This window comes from Penicillium antarcticum (assembly GCF_028974205.1).
Source record: "Penicillium antarcticum strain IBT 31339 chromosome Unknown utg000009l_segment0_segment0, whole genome shotgun sequence".
Classification (NCBI taxonomy): Eukaryota; Fungi; Ascomycota; class Eurotiomycetes; order Eurotiales; family Aspergillaceae; genus Penicillium; species Penicillium antarcticum.
Window position 1 is genome coordinate 3,439,080 of NW_026695307.1, and position 17,527 is coordinate 3,456,606.

Genomic DNA, 17,527 nt, shown 5'->3' on the forward strand with positions numbered 1-17,527 from the left:
GTATATGTATCAATAAAATTCATCTCATCGTATCTTCACTTGGCTTCGTGATTTTTCAAACTACTCAACGCACAAAAGACCCCGGTCCCGATGGCAGGTATAGCGGACTTGGGATCAGAATCTTTGCCGCTTCAAATCATTGAACCCGAAGAATAGGTGGTAAGGTTATCACACAATCATCAATACTATTGGAACATGTGCTAAATAATCAAACATCAATAGGTAAATTGAAAGAAGCAGGTTCAAAAACCGAGATGTCCACTGAAACAACTATAGTAGGTTCTATCTAAAGTCCCCCCTTTCATTTTGTCTACCCTTTTGTATATTGTATTCTTAGGGTCGGTAAAGAATCTCGCGCTAAACTGTGGGTGACTTGCAACTCTCCTAATACTTGGAGCAGATGCTGGACCCCATCGTACTTTTGGTTATGACAGCTGAGAGCGGTGAGGATGAGTAGTAGACAAGGCATCAGTTTCAGGCATTCAAAGTCTTCACTTTTAGACGGGTGGATTCACCGCCTTGTGTTCCTCCAGATTCCAAGGATATCGACGGCAGAAGAAAGATTATCCAGGAACTGACTTGCTTTTAAGCTGCACATGATCTGACATTGCCTGGCCTTACCTGCAGGCCTGGGCTTATTCAGAAAATCCAGCTATCCATGCCCTCGCAACGATGAACCTTTCACTCGTCGACCCATTTGTCCTGGCCCAGGAATACCCGGATACATTGACCGAAAAGCTGAGTATGTGTGTTGACTTTGTTCAGTGAACAATACTTATATGTTCACTAGGCAGCGGCCATGCGACATGTCTCAGCTTCAACAACAAGGGCGATTACCTTGCCTCCGGACGAGTTCGTGACACAATGAAGACTACAAGGAGGAAGCTAAGACTTGTTATAGGTGGACGGCACAGTGGTGATCTTCGACATTGAAACCAATGGTGTGGCGCGCAAACTGCAAGGCCATACACGACAGATCCAGTCTCTCAGGCAAGTCCATAAGTATACTGGAATGAGCCAGGCTAACTCAGATCCAGCTGGTCTCGCGACGGTCGATACCTCCTCACCTCCTCACAAGACTGGAAATGTATTCTATGGGATCTCCAAGATGGCTCACGAGTCCGTACAGTACGATTCGAAGCACCGGTCTATATTGCCCAACTACACCCATTTAACCAGTACGCCTTCAACCCACCACGCTACTACCGCAAACTAACAAGATTATAGCCTCCTCTTTGTCGCCTCCCTCTTCGAAGATCAACCTGTCCTAGTGGACGTCTCCTCCCCAAAACCAATCAAGCGCATCCTCCCCAGCGCCCCGCTCCGACCCCAACCAACAAACGGCGAAGAAGTCGACCCAGCAGTAGCAGCCAAGCAAGCAGCCCAAGACGCAAAGCACTCAACCTGCGTGACAATCTTCACGGCCTTCGGAAACCACATAATAGCAGGAACATCCAAAGGCTGGATAAACATAATCGAAACGCAAACCTGCACAACAATCCACTCAATGCGCCTCTGCAACGGCGTAGTAATCCTCCTCCGACTCGCTAGCAACGGCCGCGACCTGCTAGTCAACAGCTCAGACCGAGTAATCCGCACAGTCCTCATGCCAGACCTCTCCCAACTAGGAATCGACCTAGAAGCATCCGCGATAAAACTACACGTGGAACACAAATTCCAAGACGTGGTCAACCGCTTAAGCTGGAACCACGTAACATTCTCGTCGACGGGCGAATTCGTCACAGCAACGACCTTCATGAACCCAGACATCTACGTCTGGGAGCGGAGCCACGGGTCCCTGGTCAAGATCCTGGAAGGGCCACGCGAAGAATTAGGCGTCGTGGAATGGCACCCATCAAGACCAATGGTCGTCGCCTGCGGACTAGAAACAGGCTGCATATATACATGGTCAATCGTCTCACCGCAGAAATGGTCAGCCCTGGCACCAGATTTCGGCGAGGTAGAAGAGAATGTGGAATACATGGAAGCAGAGGATGAATTCGACGTTCATCCAGCTGAACAGGTCCACCAGCGACGATTAGATCAGGAGGATGAAGAGCCAGACGTTGTGACTATCGATTCGGTAAAAGGTGATGTCGAAGCTGACGGCGTAGAGCCGTTCAATGTGCCTATCCTGCTTGATGTTGAAGATAGTGATAGTGGCGAGGACGTTATTGCCGTTGGACCTGGAACTATGAGGAGGCGGACGCCTGGTGCTGGGCGGGAGGGGGTGAATGGGACTGCAAATGGGGATGTTGAGAAGGAGGGTGCTAGCGGGAGGGCTGCCAGGAGTCGGCGGCGATGATGTTCTCTATCTGTCTGGTTTCTTTATTTTTTCTTTTGTCTTTGCATTGAGGTTTTGGCTGGGGCTATTCAAAATTTTGCATAGGCGGCGTTTTTAGGCTCAGTTTGGATTTTATTGCTGTTAGGCGTTGGAGGATTTCTCTACTATGATTCTTGATTTCAATGAAATGGACGGATATTTAAATATTTCTAGTTGGGTCTCGATGTATATACTCGATGGTTGGAATGTGTATGTCCTGAACAAGATGTTGAACGCAACCGGGGAGGTGCACACTGGATATATCTGAGACCACAATATATCTACCTTAGGGGTCAAAATATAGATTCCGAATCTAAACATCGTAGGAGGATCTCAGACATATCCATGCAGAGCTCAACCAATCCTAAGTAATACATAGGTACAAATAACGAAGTTATAAATACCCGAAAGGGTTGATATCAGAATCTATGGTAGCAAATCAGAAGACTGAGAATACAAGAAAATCGATTCCAAAAAGCGATGACGACCCATCTGGCGAGCAAACCGAAACATCAGAGACTAACTAAAAGGGTAATCTGGGTATATATCATAAGCCGAAAATCAAGCCTACCCTACCTTCATGGGTAGGCTAGGGGATTCGGCAGACAACCAAACGCCAAGAGATGCAAAGACCAGCATGCAAGAATAGAAGAACAAAGGAAGTACTTAAGAGTGCAAGGTCATGCCCGAGTCGACTGGAACCGTCGGGGCGTGGGGTGTGGGCATGGAAAGCAATCCCATACATCGTGTCATCAATAATCACCAATCCTCCCTGGGACGTTGAGACAGCCTGAGACCATCTCAATTCCAAAATCAAATCGTAGCCTGTTCTGTCGGCTGGATCCAAACGCCAATATTTTTGACAGAGGGGTTTCTCTGTATAGACCGAAATCATACATCTTCCGTTCGCCTTGCAAGCGGTGGCTGGGCAACGTCTAATGACATCACCTGCAACAGAACCACGTGCAACATGAGTATACACACTCTGGGCCAGCCAAAGTCCAAGCCGGCTGGTCTAGTCAAGACCACGAAGCCGGTTCAGGTAGTCGACTGCCAACAGCCGACTATCATGCCGATATATCTGCAATGCGAAACACAACTCAAGGCACAACTGGTTTTCTCGCCTGGTAAATGTGCAAAATATTATAGCTGTGAATATTCTTGTCAAAAGCATCCCGCTTGACATTGGCGGCGAGTAGATCAATCTTTTCCTTGGAATACCCCAAAACCCGACTGAAAGGCGCCAAGCTGAGAGGCTGGACGCTTTCCGAGATGGCAAGGTTATACCAACGTGCAACCTTCTGCTCATGTTCATCGTTGTGCCATGGGTTCAAGGGTAAGCCGACCTGCTGGTGGTCGATCTCGGTGAAACCCGCTTCCTGTAGATTGCGGATGGTCTCTTGTGAGCTGTGTGCCAGGGGACGCTGCGTGGCTTCGGTAGCCTCCTTCAACTTGTTGTACCAGTGCGCGAGATGTGTATCGTTGATAGAAGGGCCGTCGCAGCGTGGCTTGAAATCAATCTCTACTTGTTCGAACCAGGCCCCTGGTCGAAGGTGGTCGAATACTCTTCTATAGAGACTAGGCCAGCTCGCAACACTCCCACATCCCATCTGCATGTGAATGATATCCCAGGAATCCTCACCCATAGTCCAGGGAGCCTCAAAGTCGAACGGGGCATAGAAATCGCAATTCTTCGGGAAATTGGTGGGCTGGATAGGAGCAATGTCGACTCCAACAACAAATGAGTCAGGGTACTTGTTGGCGACATCGATGCTCCAGATACCAGTGCCACAGCCCAGGTCAAGCACCCTGGACTGTTTCGGGAATGGTGCGTAGATCAAGCCATCCGAAGCTCGGGCCACGGTCACCACTTTGTGGACGATATCGAGCCGGTCCTGTTCCTCGTCATCGCACGGTAGCGGGTAGATCCCTTTGCGGTATCCATGATAGCTCCGACCGTTCTCCTTGTGGCTGGGGTATTTTTCAGGGATCCTGTCACGAGGTCAGTCATCAGCCACCACCACACTGCCATTGACAAGAGTAACGTACAGGCGATTCGAGATCACCACAGGGGATGAACGAGACTGCTGCGACGTATTGGATGTCACCGAAGCCTGTGTCGCAACCGAGCCATTACTGGTAAAGCGAAAGTTCCTGCGCGGGTCATTTTCGACGGGGTCCCGATCGACCAAGGTATACAGATCCATAGCTGTAGACGTTTGCCGAGAACGGGCTCGCTCACTCGGGACAGAGTGCGAATAATAGCGACCGTGGCCTGTGTCGCTGGGAGTATCAGACTTGTATCTCTTGGGCGGAGGCGGCGAGGTCATCATGGGCGGCAGGTGTCGCATTTGGGCGTCCCCTTTCATATACATAGTTTTGGGGTCACGGTCAGGGGTTGGGAGTAATCGGGGGTCTCTTCTGTAGGCCATGGCAGATATCTGCGATCAATGATCGCGCAAGATATCTGGGAAAGTTGTAAGGCAGCGAGCGATCATCTCATGAAATGAGGTCGGGGTGTCGAGGCCGAGGTCGACAAGCGAGTTCAACTGAAGAACTGTCGATGGTGGAGATGCAATGGTCGGTGGGAATGGAGAAAGTTCCATACGTGGGAGACGGGAGGGGTTGAGAGAGGCTGGGGAGGTCGAGGTGAAGCAGTTCCCCGGAGGTGGGGGGTGGGGAGCCAACAAGACAGGAAAGAGGGAGGGGAGATGAAGAGAGAGAAGAGGTGACGAGAAAAAAGAGGAGAGGAGAAGGGGCAAGTACAAAGTACGCAAAGTCATGGGTAAAAGGTATGTATCAGTTATCTTACCAGAGTGTCGGGCCCCAGGGATGGCAATTCCCAGTTCTGAGGATAACCAGGCTAAACCAGTCAGCTACCAGCAAAACCAAGTTAAGTTAAAGCCCAAAAACCGACGTGTTTCCGGGTTTTGGGTCGGGCGCGGACCGTCTGGGCTCTCCACGTCTTAGCGTCAAGTCACTCCAACCAGTCGGTATTCAGTACAGGTGTACAGAGTAGTCAATTCTCATATGCTCATCTATATACTTGCGCAATAATTATACCTTGTTTAGAGTATAATTCAGCATATAACTGACTCCGTGGTATAAGATGGAGACTGTACGTTCAAGACAACTAAAGCAAATCGGGACTGCACTGATTTAGCGGCCCCAGGATCCTGGTTCCACCCGAAGCCGTCGGGGAATCATTGGTAACTGAAAGCCCAAGTCCTCGTTTGCTCGCTCTTTTTCATTCGTCCCAATTTGATGGGCTCACCCTCGGACTCCGGCCGCTCCCTTACTTTTCTCTCCACTGGGGCCCGGGCTTTGCTGATCGTTTACTCGTCATTTCCATACTGCAGTACTAGTGTTAGGGTATTATATGTGTCTAACTTGTCTGTCTGTCTTTCTGCTAACCCTCGGATACACCCTAACAAACCCAGACTAAGCTAAACCTAAATACAAATCGCACTCATATACTCTCACACTTACAGTCTTACAGTACTGTATACGGTGTATGCACGTATACGGAAGTAGTCTCCAGCCCCATCATTTCTTGGCACACAACCCTTCAAATCTGCGCCTCGCATCAGCCACACCCCAACCAGTCATGCATAACCTTCAAGCCGTTGCCTCTTCGTCGCTATCCCTGCCGGCGGATAGCTACATTTACGGTCTCACCGCAGCAGGCCCAGGCACCTTTGCTGCCATCTCCTCGGATGATTCGCTGCGTGTGTTTGACGCCGCCGATCTCAACCGCGGGGCTGTCGTCTCATCGCATACCCACGATGGTGTGACGTCGCTGCGGAGCTATGTGGGCGAGTCGCAGCTACTGGTGACAGGCGGCCGAGATGGTAAGGTCAGGATTTGGGATGTCCGGGCTGGTGGGCCAGTCGTGGAGATGGAGACGAGTGAGTTTATATTTTTTTGTCTCAGTTCTATTTCTATTCACAGTACAATGGTATACCCCAGTTGCATGGTTTCAATTCTGTCTCTATTCATACTTCGGGTACCTTTGAGTATTTGTCGGAGAATTTCCGCAAGGATGTTCCCGTCTCGATTGAGTTTTGACGCTCTATCAGATGCATCTTGACTAATGCATGTCTAGCGAAACAATCACCTGTGCTGTCTGTAGCCTGCAATCCCGAGACCAATACCGTTGTTGCGGGGACCGAGCTTGTCTCTTCACAGGCTGTTGTTGAATTCTGGTATGTTTCTTACTTGTCCTATCTAGATATTGATACTAACTCCAACAGGGACATCCGATCTCCCAAGGAGTTCAGCTTGCAATACGTGGAAAGTCACAACGATGATATCACCGAGGTAAGTCATCCTATCACGATCACTACCCCTACTACTACAATGCAAACCAGAAACACCCGGGACTAACGTTCCACAGCTCCAATACCACCCGACACGCAGCAATATCTTACTCTCCGGCAGCACAGACGGCCTAGTAAACATCTACAACACAAATATAACCGACGAAGACGAAGCCCTCGTGCAAGTAATCAACCACGGCTCCGTACATCATGCAGGCTTCCTCTCGGAACGCGAGATCTTCGCCCTGAGCCACGACGAGCTCTTCTCCGTGCACCCGGCCACAGACCCAGACGATGACGCGCAGATGCCCGACCCCGTACAGTTCGGTGACATTCGCGAGAAGCTAGCTTGTGAGTATGTCGCGCAGCTATGCATCGGTGGTCAGGGGGCGTTTATTGCTGCTGGTAACAAGATGTATGTATTGCATAATTCGTTCCGTCTAGATCCAGACCCTCTCGCCTCGCACAGCGGATCGTGTTTGTGTTTCCGTCTTTTTTTTTCTAATAGTCATTCTTTTACAGGGACCACCGCCTCGATCTCGTCCCACTCGTTTCCGGTCCCGAGTGGAAATTCGACCAGGAGAATCTGTGGCGTCTACCCGGTGCTCATGGCGAGGAAGTTGTGCGCTCGGTGTGTTTGGATGAACAGGTATGTCTCTGTTCCACTCTGCTTCCCATTCCCTGTTCCCTGTTCAAATGCTATCTGCTTCTTAATTTCCAATCCACCCACATGGACATCCACATCTTCACGCATTCTATATATCCCATTTGAGACAGTCACTAACCACCTCGCTACAGAGTCAATCCGTCTTCACATGTGGCGAAGATGGGTTCGTGCGAGCATGGAAGCTCGGCGAAGAAGGTGCTTCAGTCCAGGCTGGGTCTGCGAGGTCCCGGCCAAAGAAGGAGAAGAAGGATCGCTTTAAGCCGTACTAGGTACTAGCTGAATGTAATACATTTGATTCTGTCGTATCTGGTGGCTTTGGGTAAAAATAGCTACATGAAAATATTAAATTCTTTATAATTCGAAATACTTTAAGAAAAGATGTCTAGGTACGCGGTGTGTGTCAAGATATATTCGGGTGAAGCTGGATAAGTTCCTGACCAACTTTGCAAATTTGGCAAACTGATTAGTTAGCCTTCGTCACAAGACATACTGTTGAAATAGATATCTACTGAATTGGGATGCATCAATGTCAAGGCCAACGAGATTCTTTAAGTCTGTTCTTTCTCTGTATGAGTGTAAGACCCTATATAAATGAGAACTCTTCTCCTGAACCATACTCTACGTGGTAGGTCTAATGCTGATCACTAGATTCATGCCTGATATGTCAGGTATCTAGCCTGGATGTGCCATGAATCTCAACACATATCCCTAAATAAAAAATAAATAGAAGGAAGGAAAAGAAACCGTCAAGTAGCCCTGATAGAAATTAGTTAAGTTCGGATGTTGGCCTTGATGCCTGAACCCTTATCGAACTTTTCTTATCCAACTTTTTTTTCATCCAGGCACTCCCTTCCACCACCCTCTTTACTATATACCCGAGTCGACCAAACCACCTAAGACTCACACCCCTCCCAACAAAGCGAACCAGCGCAATATCTCGGCGCCGTTTCTCCCTTCAACCTAAGTCCAACCTCCCAACACCTCACCGCATCACCCCCAATCAAACCACCACTCTCGCCCTCACCATACCAAAATGGACGCCCAAGCCTACCTCATGCGCCACGGCTGGGGAGGACCCGGAAACCCACTCCAACCAAACACAAGACCAGGACCACACGGCGGCCTAGGCCTAACACGGCCAATCCTAGTAGCCCGCAAAGCCAACAATCACGGCGTAGGCAAGAAAACAACCAAAGACCCAACAAATCAATGGTGGCTACGCGGCTTCGAAGACGCACTCAAGGGCGTCGGTGATGAAAGCCACGAGGGAGTTTCCGCGCGCGCAGGAAACGCACTTACCAGTGAGCTTTATCGTAATTTTGTGCGTGGGGATGGATTGGCTGGGACGTTGAATTCCAAGGATGGAGAGAAAACAGAGGCGGGGACTGGGGAGAAGAGGAAGACAGGGGACGAGGAGAAGGCCAAAGAGACGAAGGAGGAGAGGAGGGCGAGGAAGGCAGCTAAGAAGGAGAGGAAGGAGAAGAGGGCTGTTGCGCGTGTTGCGAAGAAGGAGAGGAAAGATAAGAGGGCTGTTGCTAGGACTGAGAGGAGGAAAAAGAAGGAGGAGAAGAGGGCTGCTAGGAAGGCTAAGGAGAAGGATGTTGCTGGTGGGGAGGATTATCCTACGCCTATGTCTATTGATTCTGGGTCTGGATCTGGATCTGAGAAGACCGAGGCGGAAGCAGAGACTGTTTCTGCGATAAAGGAGAAGAAAGTGAAGAAGGCGAAGAGCGACGACGGCTCGAAAAAATCCAAAAAGGACAAGAAGGCGAAGAAGTCGGAGTCCAAGGCATGATCTGATCATACTGTAAACCCTATTATCATTGCATCTCAGGGTCCATGCATTCAAAGGCCATGTATAAAACATTCGCATGCTATTTTCTACGCCATATAGAAACCAAGATACCCTTTTGTTTGGCGAGCGGCGAGTATGACCTGAAACAACACTGCATTTACTTTCGCAATAGACCTACTTAGGTGCTGTATATAGTTTAATCTAAACCGGCAATTTCCCAGGATTACCCGAAAGAATCCAAGGCCTCCTCTCCCAAAACTCATCCTTGATAATATCAACGTGATCAACAACGACCTCGGCCTTCCTCCGCAATTTCTTGATCTTATCCTGCTGAGACCTGGACTGCGTCTGCACTGTGAGGGGGGTGTCATTGTCCACGGGTGATTGAGTAGATGTAGGTTCTTCAAGTTCGAACTGGTATAGATGTTAGCATGTACCGCAAGGTATATATAGTGTAGTGTATGTTGAGCTCATACCTTGCGATAGACAACACTGCCCTTTTTATAAATCTCTTCTTCATTATTGTAGTTAATTCCGAAGCGCCCGAACAGGATTTCGTTTTTGTCTGCTGATACCGTGCCCTAGAGTATAGCAAGTCAGTATATGGCTGTAGTGGGACTGTGACAGTCAAGGCAGACGAGGGGATACCTTTAACTCTAGTTCCGCATCTGTGTTGTTCATTCCACCCTGGAGAACCATAGTCCAGAAGGTAGTATTGTAGAGGTTATTGATATGACCTATATACTGCGATTAGCAAGGTTCATACCGGAATATGGCTGGACGTAAGTCACTCGCGCTGGAAGAATTTAACTCACAATCAACCTGTCTCCAACTCATATAATCGCGCAAAATCCGACTATTCGGATAGATAACAGCACGACCATCAAAAGAAGGTAAATACGGAGGCTGCAAAGGCGTAGCAGGGAAAAACTCGTTCCACTTGAAGATGTAGTGTGCAGTGAACGTAGAGACGATGGTTGTTACCAGTTTCCTGAGGAGACAATTAATAACTGTCCTGCCATCGAGACTGAATAGTCACTGATTCAGAGTGAAGGAGGACTACTCACCCGTTTCGTCGTTCGAAGAGTTGGCAATTGGGATGGAAGACAAAGCTAAGCCATTTGGTGAGTAAAGATAGTGAAGATTATACTTTGATGAAGTAGTCTTGGACGAGGGTAACATACCTGAACTCGTCACTTACTCCATAGCCAATACATAGATCTGGGAGTTCTTTCATGACCTCGACGGCTGCAGCATTCATCAGGTCGAGTGCGCGGCGGTCATTTGGTTTCTTGAAGGCATAGTGATCGGAGAGCCTGGTAAAGTCAGATTGGCTCAGAGTAGACATGTTCGAACCGAGCATGTATTGCGAGATCCATGCAAATGAGAGATATGGAAATGTTTCTCTTCTTTACGTAGAGCGTCGAGCTTAGAATAAGCATCGAGTGCGGGAGACTCACTTGTGAAATCCTCGTCCATCAATGCGGACCACAATCCACGTATTGGGGAGCAGCACATCTGGCTGCTCGAAGGACTTGACGTATTCAAATCTGTTTAATTTTTAATATTTATATTTATCCAGGAGTTTCGTTTTTTTTCTTTTACCTTGAGTTCGCCATGGTTGATTGGGTGAAGTCTGAGATAGAAGTTCAGAGTCAATTTGTGCAATTTCTGCCCGCCCGCTCTGCCCAATTCAACCAGTGTTTGAGATAGCCCTACTTGACGGTGTAATTGTTGTAAATACACGCTTAACCATTCAAACTCATGGCGAAATTTCTACAGGTTACAAACTGGGAAATATTATAGACATGGCTATGAACCAAGGAAAACCGTTTGGGTGTATAATACTCAGAATGTAAGAAATAAACAGTGGACAGGACGCTGGCTCATAGAACTTGAATCACAATGCTTCGACCTCCTCCGGGATCTCCTCATCACCAGTCTCACTAGCGCGCTCGCTAGTCTCGCTGGCCTTGTCAGATCTGCGGGACTTGCGAGAGAAGAAACCCAGACTGCTGCGGGCCGAGCGGTCAGCAGAGGGCACACTCGAGACAGTGCTATCGATGCTCTTGCCGAGCTGAGCCTCGCTAGCCGCGTCTTCGTCGATATCACCCTGCGCAGAGTCGGCCTTCTTGGAGAAGAGCCCTGAGCGATCTTTCCAAGAGCTGAACTTGCTGGAACTACCCTTGCGCGTGATCTTGCGGATGAATGACTCCTTGGACCCGTTGTCGACGGAAGCTCCCGAATGCATGCGCTCCAAAGACTCGTATGATTCACCGGTGAAGTGTGAGAGGGAGCGAGATGTGCGAGGCTCGGAAGGAGAGCGATCAAACTCGTTGAAGCTGAATGGGCTGTCAGGGGCCTTCGGATTTTTCTGTTCGTTGGGATTCTCGCCCGCGAACACTGCAGTGAACGCTGGAGCAGCAGGGTTCAGCTTTGGTGTAAGTGGCCGATGGGAGGACGAAGGACGAGTGCCAATAGGCGCCTGAAGTGGTCGGTGGTGACGTTCAAAGGTGTCTTCCACAAAGTCAGGTTCACCAGTCAAGCCCAATGGGAGATGACCTGACGATCCATATTGGATTGAAGGTCGCCGAGAAGGAGCACGAGACCAGGTTGATGGCGACGCCCAGTCGAAACCAAGGGGGCTGTTGCGGTGTCCAGTGTTCTCGGTTGAGGGCCATCCGAAATGGCGGTTATCAGTAGAAGGATGAGGGAACTGACTCTGGTTGTCGAAGGAGACAGACGAGGGTCTTGGGGACAAGGATCCCCGTCGAACACCGCCGAGAAGCGAAGACGGATCAATAGGATCATGGCGAGGACTGAACTGATTATACCCAGTGCTGAGATCAGAGTTCCCACGGGTGCCAGCACCGCCAAAGCCAAACTTGCTGGATGAGAAGATGCTCGAGAAAGCAGCTCGCCGAGAAGGCGCATGATCAGATGAACTGTCCATAGTAACGCCAGTGGTGTTGCTTCGAGGGAACAACGACATTGGGTTTGCCCAATTTCCAGTATAGCTCGATCTGCGTCGCCGTGAACCAATTGGGTCCAGCTCGTCGACGTTGCGAGGGAAGGATTGACTTTGACCCGGCTTCAATGTGCCAAGCATAGGTGATTCATCTGCCAACGTCTTACCACGAGGCCGATGAAAGCCAAACAGCCCAGAGAGTCTTCGGGATGCACTTTTCGGAGCTTCTCCAGCAGCAGACAAATGGACAGCTTGCGCTTCTTCTTGTCGTGTTTGAGTTTCCAATGGACTGGCAAATATACTACCCGCTCGACTGTCCGAAGAAACGGGAGATGCAGGACCATGACCGAAGCCATCCAAAGGAGGACCAGGTGTTTCCAGAGTTGAGAATCTTGGACGAGTGATAGATCGTGGGAATTCCGGCGATTCCTCATCACCAAGGAGATCAGATGGCAAAAGCGCATCTGCCCGAGGACTCATTTGCGGGTTATTAAAAGCAAGCTCTGCATCTGAACGCATGATTTCTGGGGGATCGGACAGACTGGGAAGGGCCATGCCATTGTTAATGTTGAAGAATGCAGAGCTGGGAGCGAAGGTAGGCGAGTGACTTGTGGGTGGATTGTAGCCGAGGCCACCTGGGAACGACGTCTCAATGCCTGGGAAGTTCACCGGGGAAGAGACATTGCTGACAAGTGAGCTGCGGTGGCGACGGGGTCGAATGGTGGCAGTGTTCGACATATCAAGATCGAGACTCGGCAAGGAAAAGGGCCCTGAGCTGCCGGGTCGTTGGGCTGTAAGCCACTTCAAGCGCTCTTGGGCTTCCTGGTATTGTTGCTGTGCTTGGGCGTGAAGATTTACCAGAGTGGTATACCGTGCATGTAGGTTGCCCAACTTGAGCTCCCATTGCCGAGCCCGCTCATTGTCGATGCGGTCCAATTCCTTGCCATCCTCACCGTCACCTTCTTGCATTCCCATTCTCTCTTCTTCGAGCTTTTTGACTCGTCCTCCTTTGTCTTGAATCTCATCATCGATCGTCTTCATCTCGGCTTGCTCTTTGGCAATCTTCGTTCGAACCTCCTCTGCGCGCGCTGCCGCTTCCTCTTCAATTCGAGCTTTATCCTCCTTGGCTTGGGTGGCATCAGTTTCCATGCGCGCAATCTTCTCCTGCCATCGCAGGATGTCGTTCTTGCGCTTCTTTCGCTCTGCCTCTTTCTGCTGAAGAAGTCTCAAGCGCTTGGACTTTTCACCTTGCACTGTCCGATTGACACTTTCTAGCTTGTAGACGTGTTTCTTCAGATCGCCGCTTGCCTCGTCCTTCTCGCGAACACGTTTCCTCAGTTCACTGCGTTGCTTTTCCAGATCTTTCAACAATGCGATATGTTCATCTTCCTCCTCTATCCCTTGTTTCTCCACGTTTTCGTTTTCTTGTTGTAACGACTTCAAACGGTCCGCCAGCTGTTCCAGAGTCTCTTCTTTGGCGCTCTTTGCTTTGCTCTTATGGGTTTCGTCGAGATTGCTATGGGATGCGTCCAGTCCAACAGCAGGAGAGATTTTGCGCCCAGCAGAGGGTCGTTTGCCAGGCAGTTGACCCGCACTGTGTTCGCGCGACATGATAGGGGCAGATGGCGTGGGTAGACCGACTGTTGACCTCGGAATGGAGGCGCGAATAATCGGAGCACCAACATTGCCGTTTTGTTGGGCCTGGGACAGCGGAAGAGATTTCGTTCGGACATGGAGGATCGCACTGGGTGTTTGAAAGTTCGCGGCGCTGAGAGAAAGAACGCAAATGTGGTAAATGTTTCCAGGTATGAGATTCGAGATTTCCACCGCAGTTTCCGCTCGCTTGGATTCTCCCACTAGAAGGTATTAGTACCTGACTGAGCAATGAAAATTAGTCCCTCTTACCTTTGACATTGTTCACTTGAATGATATGCTTGTGTATAGAGTTATGAAAGTCTGGTTGTTTCCAGGCAAGGCGGATTTCACGGGCTGTGATCTCCTCCAGGGTCACCTCTGGTGGCGGAGGAATATCGAGACCCAACTTCTCTACCAGAACCTCATTGGAGGTCTGGCAGACCTGCCATGCACGGTAGAGCAGCCTTCAACCGTCAGCCAAGCACGGAAGGATCACGGGGCGTAACTCACCAGATCAATGCCCATAGGATTGAGCCAGCCAGGAAGAGAGCCATGACGCCTCGAACCCTCACTCGGGGAACCGCAGCAGGGTAGGCGTCAAACGCAAGGTATAGCGGCTCATACATCCCGTCAATGACCGGAGGAGAGTCCAACGCAAAGAGACCTCAAACCAGTGGGATAGCGGGTCCACGTGATAAAGATCGTCCGCTTACCATATCGGGCCTAGCGCTTTTCTTGACAAGACACGTGATCTCGGGCCGGGGCCTCGGCTCAAAGCGTTGGGAAGTTGTAGAGAGGTTGAATTGTTGATGAAACCCAAAGTGGTTTGATTTTACCCATCTGCTCTATTGCATATACTCTTTTGAGACCCCTTGTATACTCCTTACTGATTTTGAGGGCATTCTGCCGCTGTTATTCCTTGTTCGCTGAAGTGTCACATGGGCCGGCCGTTTGGAAGCGGCGGGCTTTACTACACTTCCGATTCTCTCCCACCTGTCTCACTCCTCTTTGATCACCCACTGTCTTCTGCCTTTGCATTTTCAATAATCTCCTTGTATTGAAACTCCCTTCCAATCACATTCCAAAGGTGCTTGACACCATTTGGCGGCATGCAATACGTTCGGAGCATCAGCGGTTCCGTCTCCAAGACATGGAATTCGATCAACCCAGCCACCCTTAGCGGTGCTATTGATGTTATTGTCATAGAACAAGAAGATGGTGAGTATAGATGACTGAAGTATTGTTTGACTGTACTGATTTCGACCCTAAGGCACCCTCGCCTGTTCGCCCTTTCACGTCCGTTTTGGCAAGTTTTCGCTCTTGCGTCCCTTCGAGAAGAAAGTCGAGTTCAAGGTCAACGGGGTCAAACAAAATTATGCTATGAAGCTGGGAGAAGGAGGCGAAGCATTCTTTGTATTTGAAACGACCGACGATATCCCCGCATCATTGCAGACTTCGCCGTTGGTCTCTCCAGCGGCCAGCCCTCGGGCCCAAAGTGAACCCGATATCCCGCCTTCACTGCAGGAACCCGAGTTCCTGGACCTGGATAAATCGAATGCAGATGCATTGTCAGAAGGCGCAAAGACTCCGCCGACCATCCCCATTGCGAACAAGGCGCGGGCCCACACCGATTTAGGTAAAAGACATGCCACATTTCTCATAAACGCATCGTTGCTGACGCTTTACCAGGGACAATCACACCGCTATCGCGATCACCTGACGAATCCGATCTTCACCCGCATAACTCGTTGAGTGGCAAACCACCACTTGACCATACCACCTCGGACAATGTGCTTCCAAAAAGCTCACCTCGGCACTCTTTGACCGCCCCGCCTGAGAGCAGCGGCCTTGAAGAGGCTGAGCATGAGGATGAAGCAGCACGTTCTCGTAGTCCCCCTCTCATGTCTCCCCAGGAGGCGGTGTCTCGTGCCATCTCGCTTTCAAAGAAGCTGTCAGGCTCCAATATTCCATCGCATGTTACAGAAAAAGGAGATTTAATGTTGGATATGACCGGCTACAAGAGCAATGAAGAAGATGCGCTTCGTGCAGAGGTTGTGGCGCGCAAGATTCTTGCTGAGGAACTGGAAGGGAGCTATGACATTGGTGCTCTCATTGGAGCCGATGAACACGGCAATTTATGGATCTACAGCAGCGAAGAAGCAAAGGACTTAGCTGACCGCAGAGCAACCCTCAATTCAATGCGCCCAGAGACGGCATTGAGCGATGATGCACTGTCAGACCCGGGATATCACAGCGAGGGTGACCATGCTATCTCGGAGCCATCTTTGACAGCACGCCACCACAGAACCAAATCAGATGTTCAACCTGGATTCCCCACACCCCCAGACTCGCCGTTGCATGAGGGCTTCGCAGTGGAAACCCGCAACTACGCCAAGACCCTCCGGCTAACGAGCGATCAACTCAAAGAGCTGCAACTGAAGCCAGGCCCCAACACAATGTCTTTCAGCGTCAACAGAGCCATCTGCAGTGCAAACATGTATCTCTGGAATGGCAACACTCCTATCGTGATTTCTGACATTGACGGAACTATCACCAAGTCTGATGCGCTGGGTCATGTCCTCAACATGATCGGACGCGACTGGACACATGCGGGTGTTGCTAAGCTTTACACCGATATCGTGAACAACGGGTACAACATTATGTATCTCACAAGTCGATCTGTTGGCCAAACGGACACCACGCGAGCCTATTTGCATGGCATCAATCAAGATGGATACAAACTCCCGAGAGGACCAGTGATCTGCAGCCCTGATCGCACAATGGCGGCCTTGCGGCGAGAAATTTATTTGAGAAAGCCGGAAGTTTTCAAGATGGCTTGCTTGCGGGACATTCTCAACCTATTTTGTGGCAAGGAGAACCCCTTCTACGCTGGTTTTGGCAACCGATTGACAGATGCATTAAGTTACCGCTCTGTGAACATTCCGTCTACTCGGATTTTCACCATCAATTCCAACGCGGAGGTTTCGCTGGATCTACTGAGTCTTAACAAGTACAAGAGCAGCTACGTGACTATGCAAGAGCTACTCGACCACTTCTTCCCACCAGTCACACTCCTTGTGCATTCTGGAGGCGAAGAATACACGGACTTTACCTACTGGAGAGATACACCGCAAGAGCTTGAAGACTTTTCTACTACCGACAGTGAAAACGAAGATGAGGATGTTGCTGAAGAAGATGAAGACGGAGATGACGAAGAATACGACGACGAGCTGAGCGAGGGTGAAGGCAGCGAATACCTTGATGACGCTGAAGCCGTCGAGGAAGATCTTGGGGCAAGCTATATGTCACAGGATTCTGCTGTCATGTCCAACCCGGCAGGCTCAATCCTGGAGTCAGTGGAAGGTGATTTGGACGTCGAAGAGGCTATTGGTGAAGAGGAGTTGATTCCTGTGGTCGAAAACACCCAGGACCCTGTCGACGCCCCCGCCATTTCTCTTCCAATCCGATCCAAGTCCCCCAAGACCCCTTGAACATAATCCATCGCTATCCCTTGGTACGATCTGATCGATTCCTGGGCATTGTTTCTGCGTCATTGATACCCGTCTTGCGATTGCTTTACCAAGTCAGATTCTGCATTAGACTGCTCTGACAGCGATATACCATGTTCAACACTATTGCATGCAGACCTGGAGTCGGAGACTGCATTACACAGCCATATTTGGCGACTGTTCTAATGATGGGCATTAATGGCGTTTCTGTTTTAGTTTTTGTATATTCATGGCGCATATAGTTGGGAGGAATTTTAATGTATGGTATGAAATTAAATATTACCTGAAATCAATGTGAATACATTCATTGA

General features: G+C 49.8%; 7 protein-coding genes across 7 annotated transcripts; 4 read left to right on the forward strand and 3 right to left on the reverse strand.

Annotated features, from left to right (window-relative positions):
- Positions 1-672: 672 nt before the first annotated feature.
- Positions 673-2,305, forward strand: N7508_009673 (Set1-mediated histone H3-K4 methylation subunit Swd1; the record flags this gene model as incomplete). Its single annotated transcript, XM_058467736.1, has 4 exons — positions 673-742; positions 791-852; positions 902-1,128; positions 1,228-2,305. 4 exons carry the CDS (start codon positions 673-675, stop codon positions 2,303-2,305), a joined length of 1,437 nt encoding a protein of 478 aa, XP_058315582.1.
- A 1,118-nt stretch (positions 2,306-3,423) lies between these two features.
- On the reverse strand, positions 3,424-4,755 carry N7508_009674 (class I SAM-dependent methyltransferase; the record flags this gene model as incomplete). Its single annotated transcript, XM_058467737.1, has 2 exons — positions 3,424-4,315; positions 4,373-4,755. 2 exons carry the CDS (start codon positions 4,753-4,755, stop codon positions 3,424-3,426), a joined length of 1,275 nt encoding a protein of 424 aa, XP_058315583.1.
- A 1,175-nt stretch (positions 4,756-5,930) lies between these two features.
- N7508_009675 (WD40 repeat domain-containing protein) lies at positions 5,931-7,578 on the forward strand (the record flags this gene model as incomplete). The annotated part of the gene is made up of 6 exons (XM_058467738.1): positions 5,931-6,231; positions 6,429-6,528; positions 6,577-6,643; positions 6,720-7,057; positions 7,165-7,291; positions 7,441-7,578. 6 exons carry the CDS (start codon positions 5,931-5,933, stop codon positions 7,576-7,578), a joined length of 1,071 nt encoding a protein of 356 aa, XP_058315584.1.
- Positions 7,579-8,342: 764 nt separating this feature from the next.
- N7508_009676 (uncharacterized protein) lies at positions 8,343-9,104 on the forward strand (the record flags this gene model as incomplete). Its single annotated transcript, XM_058467739.1, has 1 exon — positions 8,343-9,104. The coding sequence occupies one exon, from the start codon at positions 8,343-8,345 to the stop codon at positions 9,102-9,104; it is 762 nt and encodes a 253-aa protein (XP_058315585.1).
- A 201-nt stretch (positions 9,105-9,305) lies between these two features.
- N7508_009677 (tRNA guanylyltransferase) lies at positions 9,306-10,723 on the reverse strand (the record flags this gene model as incomplete). Its single annotated transcript, XM_058467740.1, has 8 exons — positions 9,306-9,518; positions 9,581-9,685; positions 9,753-9,841; positions 9,920-10,095; positions 10,172-10,216; positions 10,289-10,420; positions 10,565-10,654; positions 10,710-10,723. The coding sequence occupies 8 exons, from the start codon at positions 10,721-10,723 to the stop codon at positions 9,306-9,308; spliced, it is 864 nt and encodes a 287-aa protein (XP_058315586.1).
- Positions 10,724-11,004: 281 nt separating this feature from the next.
- N7508_009678 (Fibronectin type III domain protein) lies at positions 11,005-14,333 on the reverse strand (the record flags this gene model as incomplete). Its single annotated transcript, XM_058467741.1, has 3 exons — positions 11,005-13,928; positions 13,978-14,171; positions 14,218-14,333. 3 exons carry the CDS (start codon positions 14,331-14,333, stop codon positions 11,005-11,007), a joined length of 3,234 nt encoding a protein of 1,077 aa, XP_058315587.1.
- Positions 14,334-14,816: 483 nt separating this feature from the next.
- Positions 14,817-17,198, forward strand: N7508_009679 (putative lipin Smp2; the record flags this gene model as incomplete). The annotated part of the gene is made up of 3 exons (XM_058467742.1): positions 14,817-14,925; positions 14,978-15,343; positions 15,397-17,198. 3 exons carry the CDS (start codon positions 14,817-14,819, stop codon positions 17,196-17,198), a joined length of 2,277 nt encoding a protein of 758 aa, XP_058315588.1.
- Between the last annotated feature and the right edge of the window lie 329 nt (positions 17,199-17,527).